Here is a 19,814-nt window from a genome sequence, read left to right as displayed (position 1 = left end):
GCCAGTCTTCCTTGCTTATTTTTAAACTAAAGACATTTATTTTTTCAATGATAGTTTAGTACAATATGCCCTTCAGTTGTAACTGAGACTAATTGAGCTAATCATCCCACCAGCTCCAATAGCTATATTATTTAAACTGGTAAGTAACTACACCAAAGATTTCTGTAGATTTCCATAATAGCAGGATCGAGTTTATCTAGGTACATCTGAATTTGAAATTATAATCTTTCAAATGAAAACAGCACTTTAGAGACGTTGAACCAATTAACACATCCACAGAAAAGGTAATCCAGCATTGGTTTGTCCCCACACTAGGAAATCTAAAGGAACAGGAGCTCAGCCCAGGAATACTAGGTCATTCAGCTGCATTCACTATTATTTTTCCTTTTGGAAGGTTTTTTTCTCTGTCCCCTTTTCATTTTCTTCTAAGGTCATTCATATCTCAAAGAAAGATGATCAATGAAGTTCCCTTTTGTGCTGAAAGGATTTCTGAATATTACAGGTGACTTTTTTCTTTTCTCAATAGGACAGCTGCAGCCGCTACATTTCATTTCATTTTGTATCTTTTTCATCTGCCAGAGGGATGGCTGTAATGCCTTAACGGTGTCCTGCTAATTTTCTACTCTTTATCCTGAGTCATGTAGCCTGGGGTGTTCAATTCTTTCCTTAGGATTGCATCTCTATTCTAGAGTTTCAGAACAGAGACTCCCTTCTTAGCACTGTGTGCTTTTCACAGTCACAATACCATTAGTATTGCATCCGGAGGTAATGATTGAGTGGGTAAAGGAGCTTGGCAGCTTATTACACCATTTATTAAAACCTCAAAAAAGTATCCTAAGCTATGAGAACAAAAGATATACAATAATCCTAGACTTTTTGTATTACTTCTCTTGCTGTAACTAATATAATCGAATTCAAAAACGACTCTGATGTTTGCCAATACATTTAACGTATGAAATAGTTTGTATGTGCGTTCCTATTGTATGTGATAATTGGCCTGGTATACTCCAGTTCTATATGTAATTGACTTCTACTGCCTAGGTTGATAGCAATTTAGTCGCAATTTCAAACAACTTTATGGGTTCATTTTTCTTAGAGTTTTCAGCCTAGTTGTTAGAATCATGGGTTTTGGTCAAACTAGAATTCAGATTCTGGTTCAGCCATTTATGCCTCTTGATTTTGAGCTCTGAGAGCAGCAGTTTTCTTACATGCATAAAATAAGGCTGATAATGCTATTAAGTCTATAAGGATTAATAAGAAAATCAAGGATAAGAACAGTATCACTTAATATTACTGCCAAATGCCATTATTTCTCGTAATATAGTTTCTTGACTGCATATCCTGAAAACTATGACTATAAATGAAATGATACTTATAAACCTAGAAAGTATGTTTTCAACAGGTACTTATGATACATAAATGTTGCATTTTCCAGTTTCATGTGATTTTTAAAAACTCTAAATAAGAAATCGTAAAAAAAATAGTTACTTACCTAATTCACAATTCCGCCCTTCAAATCCAAGTTGACACCAACATTCATAGGCATCAATGCTATCCTTACAAATGCCACCATTTAAACATGGATTGGACTCACATTGATCTCCATCTTTGAGATAGGTTAGGAAAGTAAATTATCAGATCAGTTACTCAGAATGTCCAGTATTATCTAGCACAGAGTTATGGGAAAAGGGAATCTGATTTTAGGGTCTGAACAGAACTACTTACCTGAAATCCAGTTGCCTATAGGCAAGTAATGCTCCTGTCTGCATGAGTTTCTAAAAGTCACCCCAGCCAAGATTTTCAGGCTACCCATATCCTAGCAAAGTGTCCCCAGGAAGACATGTATATAGTTTTTGCAACCCAAGGGAAGAGGAGTAAGAGTATTTTCGAATACAAATACACTGTTTGAGCACAGGGTCAAGAAGATCTCCAGTCCTTCTTTATAGAGTGATAGTAGAGTTAATTTTAAATCAAACCACTTCAGTACTACCTATAATGTCATACAAGACATGCATAAAACAGGTGTTGAAGAGCAACCTGAGCTAGAAGGAAAATGATGCTTTCACTCAAGAAACTGTTGGCCCGAGCATGGGGCGAATGTGTCTACTTCCGTGTGTTGTCATTTAATGTTTAAGTGTCATATGCTTTAAGGGTTCAAGACAATAGAAAAGATGCCAGAGGGGTGCATTATTGCTTGGAGATAGTTTCTTGTCTACGTGTTTCAAATGGTCTAGGTGAAGTGAGACATAATGTTCAATAGATCATACGAATTTAAAAAGATTCTGTGGTGTGCTTTATTTTTGAATAAGGTGATTGTTTTCATTCTACGTTTTCTGAACTTTCCACATTTGCAGAGTTCCTGACAGCCTTTGAAGACACTGGTAGTAATAAAAGAAGACAAAGGCATAGGCGAGAGAAGGGTCAGGGTCTGGTTTTTTAGTGCTCTGCCTCAATTCATACTTCTAAGGAAGCTCCAGGAGAAATAAATGAATACAACCAGAAGGGTTAGTGGTACACACTTGGAGTTGTGAAAAACAACTCTGAAGTAAAAAGGGATCACATTTTAAGTAAGACTCAGTATGTGAGCAAGAAAAGAGTAAGAAATAAAAATGACAGCAAGAATCACAAAATGAGAAAAGGGGAAAGCAAAGGAAAATTTCTAATTATTAATCTTATTTTAAAGGAAAATTCCTTGACATCCAGAATGTATATGCCTGCCTGTCCTTTCTCTTTGCCAGAGCAGGCTGTATTGACCAAGAGACCAATATCCCTTTTTCAGAAGTACTCTCTCTGTGGAAGATCTGCTTGCTATAAAAATTAGACCTTGTCCCCTCTGGCCCTTGATCCAATGTGCTTTTGCACAGATACTTTAATTTGTTCCAATTCTATGAAAACAAAATACATTATCTCTGGTTTATTAGTATTGATGTTCAAAACTGGCCTAAAAAATGAACTACATTTGCACTTTATATTACAGACCAACAATTCTGAATTATTTAGGATGTTTCATTGAAAGGGTCTGGGCTTGCAGCCAACTACACAAGAACTCATTTGCTGAAACATATCTTTAGAATGAGTGTCATTTTACCCTGTATTTAGTCCTTGTTTGAGTTCCTGTCTTTGGGCTGAGACAAAGCCATAGTCGGTGTGGATCAAAAACAACACGAGACAGGACCTTGCCAAGTGAGAGATTGCCATTTAAAACTACTAAGCTCCTGTTTAATGAGCAACTGTGTTTATATTTGAGGTGAGAGGTTGGGTAGTGGAGAATTTGGGTTCTCTTCTGAGCTTTACTCTCCAACTAAATGAACTTTGGCAAGTCCCTTAACCTTAAACTGAGTCCTGTAAGCCTCAGTTTCCTTCTCTTTAAAATGGAATTCATTATACTTTGCTCACAAGGATGGTACAAAGGTAGAATATGTGATAATAATTCCAGAAACTTTTGTGAATGGCACTTTGAGAAGTACTGACAGAGACTAAGTAATGTGTTTGGTTCATTGTTTTGCAATCAGGCTCTTTGCATGGTGAGTTGGTGGTAGAGGGTAGTACAGTGCTGAGGAGCGTGGGCTCTGCTCTGTGTAGAAAGCAGCATAGGCTACTTTTATGGGGATTAGGAATCTTGACTGCCAGTGAAAGGAGGCATTGGGATTGTTTCTTTTGTGTTTTCATTATTGTTTCTTTATTTTTGATAAACAAAGCAGCAATGTCACGAGTACTCCCTTGATGTTTCCCAAGTGTCTATGCCCAATGTATAGCAAGTTATGCATCTGTATAAACTCAAAGGCAGGGGCCAAACTTACAGCGCATTGCTAGGTCTGGGCTGTTGGTAGGATGGGCAATGAAAGGATCATGGGAGTTTAAATGCATCCAAGAATATTATGTTTGGACCAGTAGACACTGATTTGCTTTTAGAATTAAGTCATGAGATTCAAAGATTTAAATTCAGTGCAATAGAAAATTGAAAAATAAAACTGCCCAAAAGAACTTTAAGGGTCCAGTAGAAATGATCATGGTAGCACTCATTTATAAGAACAAGGAAAGATAGATAAAGCAATATAATGGAGCAGACCTCTTTTCCTCTCATGGATTAAAAGCAAAGGTGGAAATCTATGAGTTATAACAATATGAGAATGTACTCTAGTGTCTCTGGAATCGTAGAAAATAGAATTGAATCTCAAAATGATGGAAATTAGGGAATTTGGTGTCCAGGCTAATTTGTTTCCATCTTTGCAGATGGTCTTAGGAATGTCAACACGTGACACTTCCCTCAAAGTCCTATAGCTAGATTTTAAATTAATTTTAAGATTAGTTGTCATTAAAGTATGATTTTCCTCCTTTTGTTCAACCTGTTGGATGCATTTATTAAATAACTTTGTTTCAGATACTGTTCTGAGTGCCAGGAATACATTAAGAAATGCAATAACTGATTCCTGTTCTAGTAAGGTGGAGAAAATCAATGATAAATTATGCAAAAACATACTATGATACATTAGATGATGAAAAGTGCTAAAAGTTGAGCATTCCTAATAAAGTCCAAAATACAAATTGCTCCAAAATTCAAGACTTCAAGGAGCAACATCACAATTGAAATATGCTATACCATGAAACATAATTTTATGCACAAAATTATCCAAAGTATTTTATGAAATTACCTTTGAGCTCTGCACATAAATTGTATATGAACAATAAATGAGTTTTATGTTCAGACTTGGGCCCCATCTCTAAAATATCTCATTAGATATATGCAAATATTTCAAAATCTAAAAAAAAAGCCCTGGAATCTGAAGTACTCATGGTCCCAATCATTTCAGATAAGGGATATTCATTAAAATAGAGAGATAGGAGTATCTGGAGTGGTTGAGGATCCTGGGGGCAGGTTGGAATATTAACAGATGATGTAGGGAAGCGTCTCTGAGATGGGGTTACTTGGGCAAAGTGCTGAAGGAGGTGAGGCAGTGATCCTAGTGCAAGCTGGGGATAGAGCCACCAGACACAGCCTGTGAAGCACAAGCATTCCTGAGGTCCAGTGTGTAGAGAGGAGAGCAGGAGAAGGGAGACCAGAAGGGCAATGGAAAGGGGGAAGAGTGATAAAGAGGAAGACTTTGAAGCAATAAACATGTGTCAGTCAGCATTCTGTAACTGCCTACTGAGAATTGCAAACTCTCATTTAGTCCTAAGATGCAACCATTTTTGTATCTTCCTTTCAATGTCCTGGGGTGGAATGATGCTCTTTGTGAAGCCCTAGGGAGGAGTTAGTTTATCTGCCAGCTGATACTTGCATGCTGACGACATATCATCATCCAGTTTGGAGTGAAAGATTTTTCTGACTCTTTTTAATAGACTTTGATATTTGTTTATACAGAGAAAAAACCCATAATTCTTGAATGTTTCATATACCAGCTACAGGATAAACTGAATTGCTTACCCACATACTGCTTCCAAAATTCAGTCTATAAAGAAAAAAAAAACAAGAGGGCAAATTAATGGGAGCATTTAAAATGTTTTGATGTTGACTTCTCTTTTATACCAGTTATAGTGCAAATATATGTATTTTAAAAATTCAAGGAAATTGCTCTTTTTTAACATTTTCTATCATTTGCTCTGTATCTGAAGGGTAGTATGTATAAGTACTCACAGTTTTTTCAGTGTTTTCAAAAACTTCTCGTGCTTCTTCAAAACTACACCGTTCTTCCAGGCATTCTCTCTCAAGGTTTCCTCGAATGAACTCTTCCAGTTTCCCTGAATTAAATCTTTTTGGCCGATTCAGAATTTTGGTGGCATTTTCATGATCGAGGAAAACTGAAATTTAAAAGAACTATTCTTTTAGTTAAAAAAAGAAAACATTATGCAAATTAAATGCATCTCTTAAGAAAGGCTTTGTTTTTAATCCAAGTAATCCCAAAGCCAATTTCTCTTGGGGGCATGGAGCCAAAATCTGTAATGTTCTCCCAATACTGTATACACGTGGAGATTTAGGAATTAAAATTCAATTTTACTGTTAGTCAGGAGAGCTCCAATAATAAAAGGTCAGATTTTCAATTGTATTTGAATTTACTTTGGATGAAAAAGAAAGTTCTCAAATAAGCAGTTAACTTCATACTTTGTCATCACTTGAAAATAGCTCACTGCAGTTCCTTGCAAGGTGATCCATCACCCTGGCTGGATTGTGCAGGAAGCAGTTGCCCAGTGACTTGGCAACAAATGTCTTTTGAAGAACAGAAGCCCAATTTTGGTCTAGCTGCAGATATGACCCCAGTGTCTTTCACTAGATAGAAAAGAAAATTTTCTGCATTAATTTTTAAAAATTTTCAGACACACAAAACCTTTGGTTGGTGTATGTAATAGGAGTTCCAGCAATGTAAGCATTTCTCTGGAATTCACAGTGTGGTTTATTTTAGCTACATCTTCCTGGTCTGTGGAGACTCCCACAATTGGTGAATAGAAGCCTTTTTTTCTGAAATCCTTCTCACCTTCTCTCCCTCCCCATCCTAGTCTCTGTGTCTGTCTCCATCTCTATTTCTATATATGTATGCATATATAGCTATTTATAACTGTGAGCACGTATATCATGAATAACGAGAGCTCAAGAAGTTGCCTGGAGTTTTTCCTTTGTCCAAGAGACCAGCAATAGATCTACTGTCATCTCAACAGGACCAAGTACGGATAAGTTGAACTTTCCAGGGCATTTGGGACAACTTTCTCATTAACTCTAAAACGAAAAAGATGTGAAAGAACAAAACTAACTTCATAACCTTATTTTCATTGCAGCTGTTGGCTTTACAGAGCATCCTAGTGCCTTGATATCCTTGCTCAGAAAGTCTTCTTGCTCACTTTTCTCAACATTTAGCCTTTTTTCCTACTCTTCATTTGTCAACTTTTGAATTCCCTTCACTCCCTTATCAGTGCTATCTCTGCAATCCCAAGCCCTAGAACAGTGTAACCATCTGCCATCTTGCTTCTCTTCTGAGGCAGCAGCTGAACATTTGGCAGAAGAAGAGGGTTGAATCACCAAATTACAGAAGGGTGCCATCACATATTGATGCCTCTCAGCTCCTTCAGGTCCTTCTCTCTGCTCAGCAATTTGTTTGCTTGTCCTTTGACACTACTTAATAGCATTCATGTCTGTACCCATTTATAGTATGGTCAAGTGAAAAATTAGGAGTGAGAATCAGATCGGACAGACCTAGGTTTGAGTCACATATCTGAGTCCTACTGACAATGTGAAGTTGGGCAAACCACATAATCTATGAATCTCAATTTTCTCAAACATACAATAAGGGCACAAGTAACACAATAAGATGAACCACCTAGTTATTTTGACAAGATCAGGGAGGTAAATATATAGACAGGCATATACTGGTTATCTCTTTTTCTTTCCATCCCTCTCATGTGGGCCCATTTTCCTTTCTTAATTCTCTCAATTCTCTTAAGCACTTTAGTGCATGACATGTAAAAACACCTCCCTCTCAGGGTGTGCAAGTACATTCATCCCTATAGGCCTCAAGTTTGCCCCATGTTTGGTGCTGCCCCAACAAAGTTTACTGAGTATTTAATTACTACCTCCAGGTACTGTGCTCAGTGCCACAATACCAATGCTTGCTCCCTGGATGCTCACACACACATAGCTGAAACTCCTGTCTTTACCACATGGAGTCCTGAATATTCATTTTTAAGCAGATATATTTTCTGAATTCCAGATCATCTTTCCAACCCCCTAAGTTATATACCAGAATAGGGTTAGTGATCACTGTTTATATAGTATTTTCACTGTGCTCAGTACTGCTCAGTAGTTTTCATCCATTATTATGCCACCTCACTCTGACAGTAGTCCTATGAGATCATAGAACTCATCTCCTGGAACCATGTCATCTGATTTGTGTAGATCAGGACAACTGACTTTCCTAGAAGTTAAGTAATTTGCTTGAGGTAACATATTAAAGCATAACAGGCACCTGAAAGACCAGCTGACAGGTGTGTTAGCTGTCCCTACCCCACACCTAGACAACCTCAGCAGCAAACAGGAGGGACAGGGACCTCTTTTAACATATGTAGTACCTCAGTGGGTGGGCAAAATCCTTGGGAATCCCTTCCTCCCACACAGAGGATCTTGTCAGGCCAGCAAGAGTGTAGTGAACAACACCTCCTCCCCAAGCAGAAGACCTCAGTAGCTCAGTAGAAGGCTTGACAAATCCTCTCCCACATGGAGGACCTTGGCAGGGTGGCAAGAGAAAGGGTGAGCCCTTCATCCATACAGAGAACCCCAGGTGGACAGGTGAGAGAGCTGGTGAGGACTCCCCTACCCAGAGGAACCAGGCTGAGGGATACACCATGGGCAGGTGAATGTGGCACCCTGAAGCAACAGTAACAATGTAAGGTAAGGATTGTTTCACATCAATACTCCTAGGCTAGTCAGCCTAGGAAGAATATAGGACTCACACAACTGGCCCTGCAGGAGGAATTCAGGTGACTGGTCCCTCCTGTACTGTAGGACTCAGCAACTGGGTGAATGTCAGCCACACAATAGGACCCTAAGACACACATGATCAAAAGTCAAGACAATCTGGATTGAAAAGACCAGAATATTAACCAAGAGGTGAAAATTACAAAATGAAAGAGCAAAATGCAATCTCAAACCCCTGCCAATCTGGAAAAAGTTAAAGAGACATTGAAATAGAGGACATTGGAAGTCACACACCTGAAACTTCTGAAAAGATAGCAAATGAAGTAAAGAAACAAATCTATGAGACAATAGAGGAAATAAGATCAGATTTTATCTCTCAGGCAAAGAAAAATGACAACTTCAATGAAGGACTTGCTCAGCATAGCTAGAGAAGAAATGGATAAAAAATATGTAAGCATGGAAAAGTGATGGAAACCTTGAATGAACATTATAGGAAAGAAATAGAATGCATTGAACAGATTTAAAGAGATATCCAGGAAATTAAAAATTCCACTGAAAGCTAGCAAAACCACTTGAATGAAACTGAAGATAGACTTTCAGACCTTAAAGACAGGATTGCAGCCAGTAATCACGAAAGGAAAGAACTCTTAAAAATAACACGGTACTATGAAATAATAATTCAACAACTCTAAGACAACGGAAAGAAAGACAATATAAGATTGACTGCTGTCAATGAAAATGCAAGTGTCAACACAAACGACATCAAAAAACTATTGCAGAAAAAACAGCATAAAATTTCTCAAGCATGGGAAAAGAATTTGAGGTACAGATAAATGATGCATATAGAACTCCAAATAGCTATAACTAAAATAAATTTACACACAGATATATAATTATCAAGCTCTCAGTAATTCAGCCTACAACAGAATAATAAAAGCTTTTAGAGAAAAGAAACAGATCATTTATCAAGAAAAGCCAATTGGAATCATGATTGACATCTCAACGCAAACCTTTGATGTACCCTGCAAAACTATCTCTCAAAATTAATGGAGAAATAAGACACTTCTGTGACAAAGAACAACTGAAGAAATTCATGTCCAGCAAACCAACCTTAGAGAGAGTACTAAAACATATTTAAATATAGATAAAAATAACTACGATTCTAGGGCAACAACAGAAAAAAAACCACCAGGAAAGGCAAGCAATTAAACAAAGGGAAAAGCAGAGAACCAACAATAGGAAAACAACATGACAAAGTTAAGTCAATACAATACAAATCAGTTAAAATTATTAACATAAAAAGTCTCAGTTTTCCAATTAAAATAAGTAGATTGGCAAAATGGATCAAGAAAGAGAATCCAACAATATACTGTATACAAGAAACACCTCTAACTCAAAAAGAAAATTGTAGACTGAAAGTCAAAGGATGGAAAACAATATTCCATGCAACAGGAATGCAGGTCAAAGCAGGAGCAGCTATTTTGTTTGCAGACAATGTGCATATCAAACCAAAAATGACCAAAAGAGAGAAAGAAAGTCACTACCTACTCATTAAAGGAAAAATTTAAGAGTAAGAGATAAGGAGAAATATATATGTACCAAATATGGGAGTACCTAACTGTATAAGACAAATACTAATAGACATAAAAAAGCAAATATGAAATAACAATTGTAACAGAGAATGTTGATATCCCATTGTCACAAAGAGATCAACTAGACAAAAAGTCAACAAAGAAGTAAGAGAATTGAATCAAGCCTGTAAACAATGGACTTACTAGATGTTTGCAGAGTGTTCTGTACAACAAAATCAGAATACACATCCTTCTCAGCTGCACATGGGATGTTCTCTACAATAGACCATATTTTAGTCCATAGAAATTGCTTAAGTAAATACAAAGGCATTGAAATTATCCCATGAATATTATCTGACCATAGTCACTAAATTTAGAAATTAATGGCAAAAGAAACTGCAAAAACCCCATAAACACATGGAAATAACACTCTCCCAAACCACCAATGGATCATAGATTAAATTAAACAGTATCTACAATTAAATTAAAATGCAAATACAACATACTGGAACCTGTAGGATGCAATGCAAGTGGTTGTAATGGGGAAATACATAGCAATGAATTCTCACATCAGGTAAACAGAATGAGCACAAATAGACAACCTAATGCTGCACCTCAAGCTTCTAGAAAAAAAAAAAAGAGCAAGACCAAAGATCATAGAAGGGAGGAAATTATAAAGATCAGAGCATAAATTAGTGCAATTGAGACTAAGAAAAGAGTACAAAGAATGAATCAAAGAATTGGTGTTTTGAAAGAATAAACAAAATTGATAAACCTCTAATCAACCTTATCAAGAAAAGGAAAGAAAAAACAAATTCATAAATTAAGAATGAAATGGGTGGAATTACAACAGATCCTGTGGAAATTCAGATCACCAATAGCTACTCTGAAAATCTTTACTAGTATAGACTGGAAAACACAAAATGGCTGTCGTCAAGAAATCAACCAATTTCAGTGGGGCTGTGGGGAAAAAGGAACACTTTTCCATTGTTAGTGGGACTGTAGACTGGTACAACCACGGTGGGAAGTCAGTGTAGAGATTCCTGAAAAAACTAGGGTTGAAAGTCCCATTCAATCCAGGTATTCCCTTCTAGGTATTTTCCCAGAAGAACTGAAAACATCCTGCCACACTGACATATGTACAACCATGTTCATAGCTGCACAATTTGTAATAGCTAAATCCAAAAACAACCCAAATGCCAATCAACTGTGGAATGGATAAAAGAGAGGTGGTAATTTTATACAATGGAGTACTACTCATATATTAACAATATAAACTCAAGGCTTTTATAGGTAAGTGGATACAAATAGAGACCATACTCATAAATGAAATAAATCACACTCACATGTGTAAATATCTTTTTGTCTCTTTAGTGTAAATAAAAAAGAATAAGTAAGTTCCAAAATGTACAATAGATATTGTGAAAATGAAAGAGGAAAAAATGCTCAAAAGGAAATAACAACTGGAATAGGGGAAAGGAGAAAAGAAAGAAAGGAAAAGGTTATATATACATACGTATACATATATGTGTGGGTGTATGTAAGTATATACAAGATAGATAACTGCACTGCTGATCTCTGTTCATCAAAAAGATACTTTGTGTTTTCATTGTCTGATCATTTTTATGCCTAAATCTTATAATTTGAACTACTTTCTTGATAACAATGCTAGCACATTAACTAGCATTAATTTCCTATTTATTTGAAATTCTGTATCACTTCTATCCTTTTTTATGTTTTTAAAATAAAAAATTCATTGTAGTTGGACTTAAACTTTGGCAGTCAGACTATTGATCCTATGCTCTTAGGCACTGTTCTGTTCCCATAATCACATGAAACTCAAAACTGAAACTCAAAACCAAAATATGTTTTATACACCTCGCCTTAATCTCCCACATTCCATTGTTATTAAATCGTATCAGTTCTACTTCTTTAGTATCATTTGAATTCTCCTCCTCTCTGTACAGCTACTGTGCAGGTTCCCGTCCTTGTGTTTCCCCTGGATGATTACAATAAGCTTAAGATTACCCTCCTCTATCCTGTCCTCCACCATCAGCTCATTAGAGTATCCCAGCCTGAGTCTTTTACTCAGTCACTAGTGCTACTTCTTCTGATACTTCTACTCTGCATGGTAGTGCCCAAGCTCCTTAGTTTACAGCCTTTATTATCTGATGACCTAGCCCTGCTGAGTTCTTCCGCCTTGTTTGTCATAGTCAGTATTTGAACTAGGCAGAGCTCCTGAAATACCTCACATTGCTGTGGATATGGATCTTTGCCCATGAGGGACCCTCTCTCCATGGAATGCCCAGATCATGTATGTAAAGATAGTGAGCTCTTAAGACTCAGCTCGAAATACTGACTTTTGGTCAGGTGTTTCTCCATTTATTGTATTCTTCCTTCTGTGCTCCTTTAGTTTGTGGTACATATTTTATTAAATAACATTGAAACTTCTTGCCTGATCTCATGGGGCTTTAGGTAAAAAATGGAGGCTGGTTGTTCCCCATGTCCCCAGTAACCTTGGCACAGTACCTGCTATCATAGTACTAACTCAGCAGTTAATGAATGACAGGTTTGATCCATCTACTTTACAAAACTGAATTAGTTCCACAGAAAAATTTTGATTTCAAAATTTTAAACTGACACAATAACACCTAAAAGCAATACCTGTGAAAACACATCTCCTTTTAGAACACAACGACCATTTCACACCATGCAGTGCGCTGCATCGATACTGCTCACATACAGGAAGAGTCCCCCAGCCCGTTCCTCAAGAGCCTATTATCTCTGATTATAATCACTCAAAAATGCTAGTGCCTTTCTCAACATTCAGTATTTTCTAAGGTTCATATATTTAACTTCCCCTCAGGATTATCTGTACTCATTATTTTTCTAGCTCTGAAATCCTGGCTCCTTGTTCTTTCTATCGTTTTTCCTGTATCTGAGGTTTGTAGGAAGAACAGCCCTCTTAAAACCAGCATCTCACCACTTATTTTAAAGAAAGGATTTGGATCCTTTGTCCACCCATGTGTCACAGTGATGAGATATATCTAATGACGTGGCTTTATGTTACACTTTGTAAATTTTCTTAAACATTTTCTTTATCCCTTAACTCTACCCACTGTGCTAGTTCAATTTAACCTTTGCATTCTCACACCATTATTTCAGCATTTTAGCCTGCTTGCAAAGCTGACATCATGTCTGGAGTGGGAGCCAGAGGACCAGTCTGCTTTCTGGGGACACTTAGGGTTGGCACCCTTGATCCGGGATCTGTCAGCTTCTAGAGTTGATTCTAGTAGGTTGACAATAAGTATGACAAATGCTTCCTGTGAGAACATGTGGTTTGTTCAAATGGAAAAGTTCTTCCCTTCCACTGGAGAGTATATAAAGTACCTGTATTTGTGAGAAAATAAAGTAATGTATGCTGCATTAACTAAGTTTCTACTTTTTACATCAGTTTGTAGACTTGTTTTTGCCTCCTCGGAGTTCCATTGATTATTGAGTCTCCTCAAATATCAACTCTGAGACATGGAATCACAGCAAAATAATTTATTCCCAGCCCATGAAAAATTTACACAAGTGAAAACTCAGTGCTTAAAGGTTAACATTCCTATTTTAACTAACACATTAAATGTGTATACATGTATACAATTAAAATAGATGTCTCATTATATAGTTTTAAAATTTTAAAACACACCATGTATCTTTAAATAACACTTTTTGTGTCAATAAGCCATCATTTGTGACTTTTTTGCTTCCTCTTTGATTTCAAAGTGGCGAGTTTACAAAACCAAAAATTACAGGCTTTTTTCCCCCCGTGAGTTTGCTGTTTCCCTGTCAAGCCATTTTCCAAATTTCAACTTTTTTTGTAAACCCAGGAGACAACGATTTTTAAGAGGAATTACACTGTCAAATCATAAGCTCAATAGCATCTATTAAACAAAACTACAGTGTACATTTTGTAAATCTATTTAGTTTTTTAAAATGAAGGTAATAACTTAGCTAATGAAGAGCCAGTATGTATTAATGCACATACTAGTACTGCTAGAATCTTAAATATTGCCGCAAAATCTTGTAGTCATTATTCAGTGAAGATAGCCCCAGACATTTTTCTAAAAGACAAAAGCCTTCAATGCATTTTTTAAAAGGAGACAAACCTGTACATTCAGCATTGAGTAGATATCCAAAAAGGTAGATGGTGATGAGTCCCCAAGATTCTGCCATGATCATATTCAGGAGCTGTGTTACCTCTGCAAGTAGATTGTGCAAGTGGCGAGGATGATCAATAATTCCAAAGTACAAGCTGAGCTGTATTTACTTCTGGGAAATAATACCCATCTCTCTCAGTGGGCCTTTGGGCTACTTCCAATGGCCAAGTGAAAGAATCAGCAGTGGTCATCATTAAAGTTCATCTCTGATTACCTGGGGTTCTGCTACTAAGGTTGAGTTGGAGGCTGAAGCAGGAAGTTATAGATCTGTAGAATAAGGATAGATGTAATGGCTATAGCTGCTGGGTGGATTCAGAATACACCACTGGGTTCCATTTTGTCTTTGTCAGGGAAGAATGACATCCTGTAATTTAAAAGTAGAGATGAAAAAACAAAAACATTTGGACACTCTCTTTAAAATACTTAAATCATGCTTACGAGTCACTTGGTGGATTTGTTTATGTTCTCCATAATCAGGAGTTTATAGGCTTTCTCGAGCCATGTACCATGTAGTAAAACATGGAGCTTGTCTCAGGATACATGTATGTATGCCTATGTGCATTCTATATATGAACATATACATATTTATAAAGATATACCTACATACAAATAAAGTTGTGAATACTATAATAGTTTATAGCAATATGTAAGAATATAATATGACTTGTCTTTCTTTGTGATATTGTCCTGATACATTTTTCTACAACATGTTATAAATTGTACATCACATTATATTTACTTAAATCAGTCAACAATCTTTCAAAAATTTTTAAAAATAGTGAAACATCTATTTAGACATGTGTGTACCATTCTAATTCTCTCATTTATTTGTGTAAATTTGAATTTTGACCTTTTATAGTACTTTAGTTACTTTGAATAATTTTCATTAACAGTTTTGATATTGTAGTTCTCATATATTGTTTCAGCTTATATTTATTTTAAAATATCTACATTTTACTTTCATTTAAAAATAACTTGAATAATGCAGAATTCTTGATTGAGTATTTTTCTTTCTTTCAGCACATTAAAAAATCATCACATTGTCTTCAGGCCTGCATTATTTCTGATGAAAAAGCAGTAACTGTCCTTATCATTGATTCCCAGCAACTTGACTACAATAAGCTGAGAAATTTTGTTAAGAGACATAGATATGTGATTTGATATTTTTAATAGAATATGGAATTTTGGGGGCTTAACTTTTAAAATTTTTGTTTTAAACTAATTATAGGGCCATAGGTACTTGCAAGGATGGTATAGACAGATCCCATCTAACTTTCAGTCATTTACTGCCAATGTTTGTAGGTCCTGTAAATATAGCACAACACCAAATTCAGAAAATGATCATTGGTATAATGTATGCATATAATTCAAGTCATTTTATTGCATTGATAGACTTATATGACCACCACTATAGTCAATATACAGAACAATTCTATCACTACAAATATCTCCCTTGTGGTATGACCTTATACACTCTCACTTTTCCCCCGATAATCCCCAACTCCCTAAACTAGTAATCTGTTTTGTCTCTATAATGAAAATGCAATATGAATGGAATCATACAGTGTATGACTTTATGAAATTGTCTTTTTTCACTCAGAACAATGTCCTTGAGATCCATCTATGCTTTTCATAGTTCAATAATTAATATTTTTCATTTTTGAGTAGTATTTCACAATGAGAATAGAGTACAGTATAACTTAAGAGGCATTTCAATTGTTTCTACACAGCCAGAGGCAAGGTTCAGGCGGCACCACGCTTGAGGTTGTGCTCTGCCTAGTTCCCTGGGTCCCGAGGCAGGCATAAGGCCATAACGCCGCACTCCAGGGGTGCATCCTTGCTAGGTGCAAAGAGGATCTGAACTCTGTCCAGCCCACTGTCTCAGCAAAATCCATCAGGGAAACCCCTGGCCAGCCTCACTAGTCACAGAGGTTACTAAGCCCAGTCCAACCTAGAGCCCCATAGCTGCCCATCAGGCAGCAAAAATGGATTGTGGAGAATTTGAGCTCCACCCATCCGAACTCAAAGCCCCAGCTCCACATATCAGCTGTGTGGGCACAGCTAGCTACGTGGTGGGTTCTGGAGTTCCAAACTCCACCCAGCCAGGAGCAAGGCCCTGGCACCGTATGCTAGGCATCTGCTCTGACTAGCTACACTCAATAGATGGCCTGAACTCTAAGCCAGAGGAAAGGTCCAGGCATTTCCACACTCAGGGTTGTGCTCTACATAGCTGCCTGGATCCTGGAGGTGTAGAACTACACCCAGCCAGGTGCTAGGACCTGGCAACACATTGTAGGTGCAACCCTACTAGCCACCTGAGGTTCTCAACACCACTCAACCAAGTTCTAGGCTTAAGCAATACACTCCTGTGGTGTGTCCCTGCTAGCAACAAGAGGATCCAACATCTGAGCAGACTAGCAACCCAGAGCAACCAGTGCAGAACATCAGGGAAACACCTGGCCAGCTTCACAGGCCATAGAGCACAAGAATCCAGCACCATAAGTCAAGGGTGTGTCCCAGCTAGCCAATGGAGCATCAGAGGATCAAAACTCTTCCCAGTGCAACATTCCAGTGTAACATTCCAGTGCAATCCATTAGGAGGATACCTGACCACACAAGTCCCAGAGGAAAATGACAAAACGAAAGAGCAAGGGGCAGTCTCAGGCCTCCAGCCCACTGAGAACAATCCCAAGAGACACTGAAATGAAAGACATCAGAAATTTTATGGTAACCATTGTTGATAACCTTGTACTCTGTTTTTACATCATGTGCTATGTCTATCCTTGGTTTTGACTGACAGGTTTGTTTTGCCATATTTGACTTTATCCCCCCCCAAAGTAATAAGAAGTAAGGAGTAATAAAACCCAAAATGTGTAAATTTTGTTGTAAAAAAGAGAAGGAAAAAAAGTGCTCTAAAAGATACAACAGCAAGTGTGTTAAGGGTGTTAAATAGCTGACCATATTAATGTTTTTGGTTGGATCATTGAACACAACTGTTTGCAGTCTCACTGTTTGAATGTCCACTTTGTATGCTTTGATACTGTGACCTGAACCACTGTCTCTAAGATGATGATGTGTAATCTACTAACTGGTGATTTCTTACTGTGTTTTTTTTTTTTTTTTTTTTTTTTGTAGTTCTGTATTACTTGTACTCTTACACTGCTTTGTTTTGTTTTGTTTTTCTCTTTTTCCTATTAAATAAAATTAAAAAAAAAGAAATTGCAAAGCTGAACATTCTGAAATGGTAACAAATGAAGTAAAGAAACAACACCATGAAGTCATAGAGGGAATCAGGTCAGAAATAAACTCTCAGTTAAAAAATGGAATAACAGACATTATGAAAGAAATGCTGTGTGTATCTAAAGAAGATCTAGATAAAAAATAGAGGAACATAAGAAAATGATGGAAATCTTGAATGTACAATGTAAGACAGAATCAGAATGCATGAAACAGATACAAAGGGATATTCAAGAAATTAAAAATTTCATTGAAAGCTGGCAAAACAACTTGAATGAAGCTGAATATAGACTCTCAGACCTTGAAGACAAGATGGAAGACTATGACCATGACAGAAAAGATTTCTTAAAAATAACAAGGAACTTGGAAACAACAATTCCACAGCTGCAAGATGATGCAAAGAGAAACAATATAGATTGATAGGTGTCAAAGAAAAAGCAAGGGTCAAAACAAATGACGCGCGAGGACTATTTGCAGAAATAATAACAGAAAATTTTCCAAACATGGGAAAAGAATCTGATATACACATAAGTGAGGCTTACAGCAGCCCAATTAACAATAAACAAAATAAGTATTCACCAAGACATATAATAATGAAGATATCAGAAATTCATCACAACTATAGAATAGTAAAAGCCTCCAGAGAAAAGAAACAGATCACCTATGAGGGAAAGCTTATCAGAATCACAGCAGACTTCTCAACAAAAACCTTCAAGCCAAGAAGACCTTGGAGTGAAGTATTTCAGGTCCTGAAAGAAAACATCTTTCAACCAAGACTGATGTATCCTGAAAAACTATCTTTGAAAATTGATGGAGAAATAAGATACTTTCATGACAAAGAACAACTGAAGAAATTCATGGTCAACAAACCAACACTACAAAGAGTACTGAAAGACACTCTAGAAAAAGACAAAAATACTACAATCCCAAGAATAAAACAAAAGGAAATCACTAAGCAGGGCAACAATTAAACAGAAAAATCAGAAAACCAACAATGGAAGATAACATGACCATGCTAAGTCAGTACTTATCAGTTATACCCACCAATTTTAATAGTCTCAATCACCAATAAAGAGAAGACTGGCAGAGTGGATTAAGAAACAAAATCCAACAATGTTCTGTGTACAAGAAACATATTTTATTCAAAGAGAAACTCACAGACTAAAAGTCAAACAATGGAAAACAATATTCCATGCAACAGGAACCCAGGAAAAAGCAAGGGTAGCTATTCTATTTGCAGACAATGTGAACTTCAAACCAAGAAAGATCAAAAGAGATAAAGAAGATCATTACATACTCGTTAGGGGAAAAATTCAAGAGGAAGAGATTATAATTATAAATATATATGCACCAAATACGGGAGCCCCCAACTATGTAAGACAAATCTTAATAGACATGAAAAGTCAAATAAGCAGTAATACAATTATAATGGGAAACCTTAATGCCCCATTGTCACAAAGAGACAGACCAGTCAAACAAAGAATCAACAAAGAAATAACAGATCTAAATCAAACTTGTGAAAAAATGGACCTAATAGTGTGTACAGTGTGTTCTACCCAACAACATCAGAATATACATCCTTCTCAGCTGCACATGGGTCATTCTCTAAAGTAGACATTTACTAACTCACAGAACATGCTCATGTAAATGCAAAGGAATTAAAATAATTCCATGCATATTATCTGACCACAGCACAATAAAATTGGAAATTAATGACAAAACCCCCACGAGAATCCCACAAACACATGGAAATTAAATAACACTCTCCTTAACAACCAGTGTATCACAGAATAAATTAAAAAAGAAATTAAACAATATCTGTAGTGGAACAAAAATGCCAATACAAATTACTGGAACTTGTAGGACACAATAAATCAGTTTGCAGAGGAAAATTTATAGTGCTAAGCTTCCATATTAGGAAAATGAACAGAACACACATAAAAAACTTAATGTTGCATCTCAAACTTCTAGAAAAAATAGAGCAAATGAAGCTTAAGGCGTAAAAAAGGAATGAAATTATAAAGATCAAAACAAAAATTAATGCACCTGAAACTAAGAAAACAATACAAAGAGTTAATGAATCGAAGAATTGGTTCTTTGAAAGACTAAAACAAATTTGATAAATCCCTAATGAACCTTATCAAGAAGAGGAAACAGAGCTCAAATCCATTCAATAAGAAATGAAGAGAGTGAAATCACTATAGACCCTACAGAAATACAGAAGATCATCAATACCTACTTGAAAATCTTTACTTTCTTAAGTTCGATAGCACAGAAGAAATGGACAGATTTGTAGAAACATGTGAATTACCAAAGCTGAATCAAGAAGATGTAAAACTGCTGAATAACCCAATTTCAGTTAAAGAAATTTGAAACATAATTCGAACCCTACCAACAAAT

The 19,814-nt window shown here is 36.5% G+C and overlaps 1 protein-coding gene across 1 annotated transcript in view; it reads right to left on the bottom strand.

Annotated features, from left to right (window-relative positions):
* Positions 1-14,318, bottom strand: part of F9 (coagulation factor IX) — a 36,122-nt gene extending 21,804 nt beyond the window's left edge. Inside the window, exons 1-4 of the mRNA XM_003464707.3 lie at positions 14,127-14,318; positions 5,636-5,799; positions 5,426-5,450; positions 1,493-1,606 (exon numbers count right to left, since the gene is read on the bottom strand). Of these exons, the coding sequence (XP_003464755.1) occupies positions 1,493-1,606; positions 5,426-5,450; positions 5,636-5,799; positions 14,127-14,199 (376 nt within the window). The 5' untranslated portion in view covers positions 14,200-14,318. The remainder of the gene's footprint in view (positions 1-1,492; positions 1,607-5,425; positions 5,451-5,635; positions 5,800-14,126) is intronic.
* Between the last annotated feature and the right edge of the window lie 5,496 nt (positions 14,319-19,814).

The sequence above is a fragment of the Cavia porcellus genome, unplaced genomic scaffold (genome assembly GCF_034190915.1).
Source record: "Cavia porcellus strain 051 isolate PalLab524CR breed Dunkin Hartley unplaced genomic scaffold, mCavPor4.1 scaffold_3, whole genome shotgun sequence".
NCBI classification, from domain to species: Eukaryota; Metazoa; Chordata; class Mammalia; order Rodentia; family Caviidae; genus Cavia; species Cavia porcellus.
Note: the sequence above shows the minus strand (reverse complement) of the source record. Positions and strands in the feature narration are given on the sequence as shown.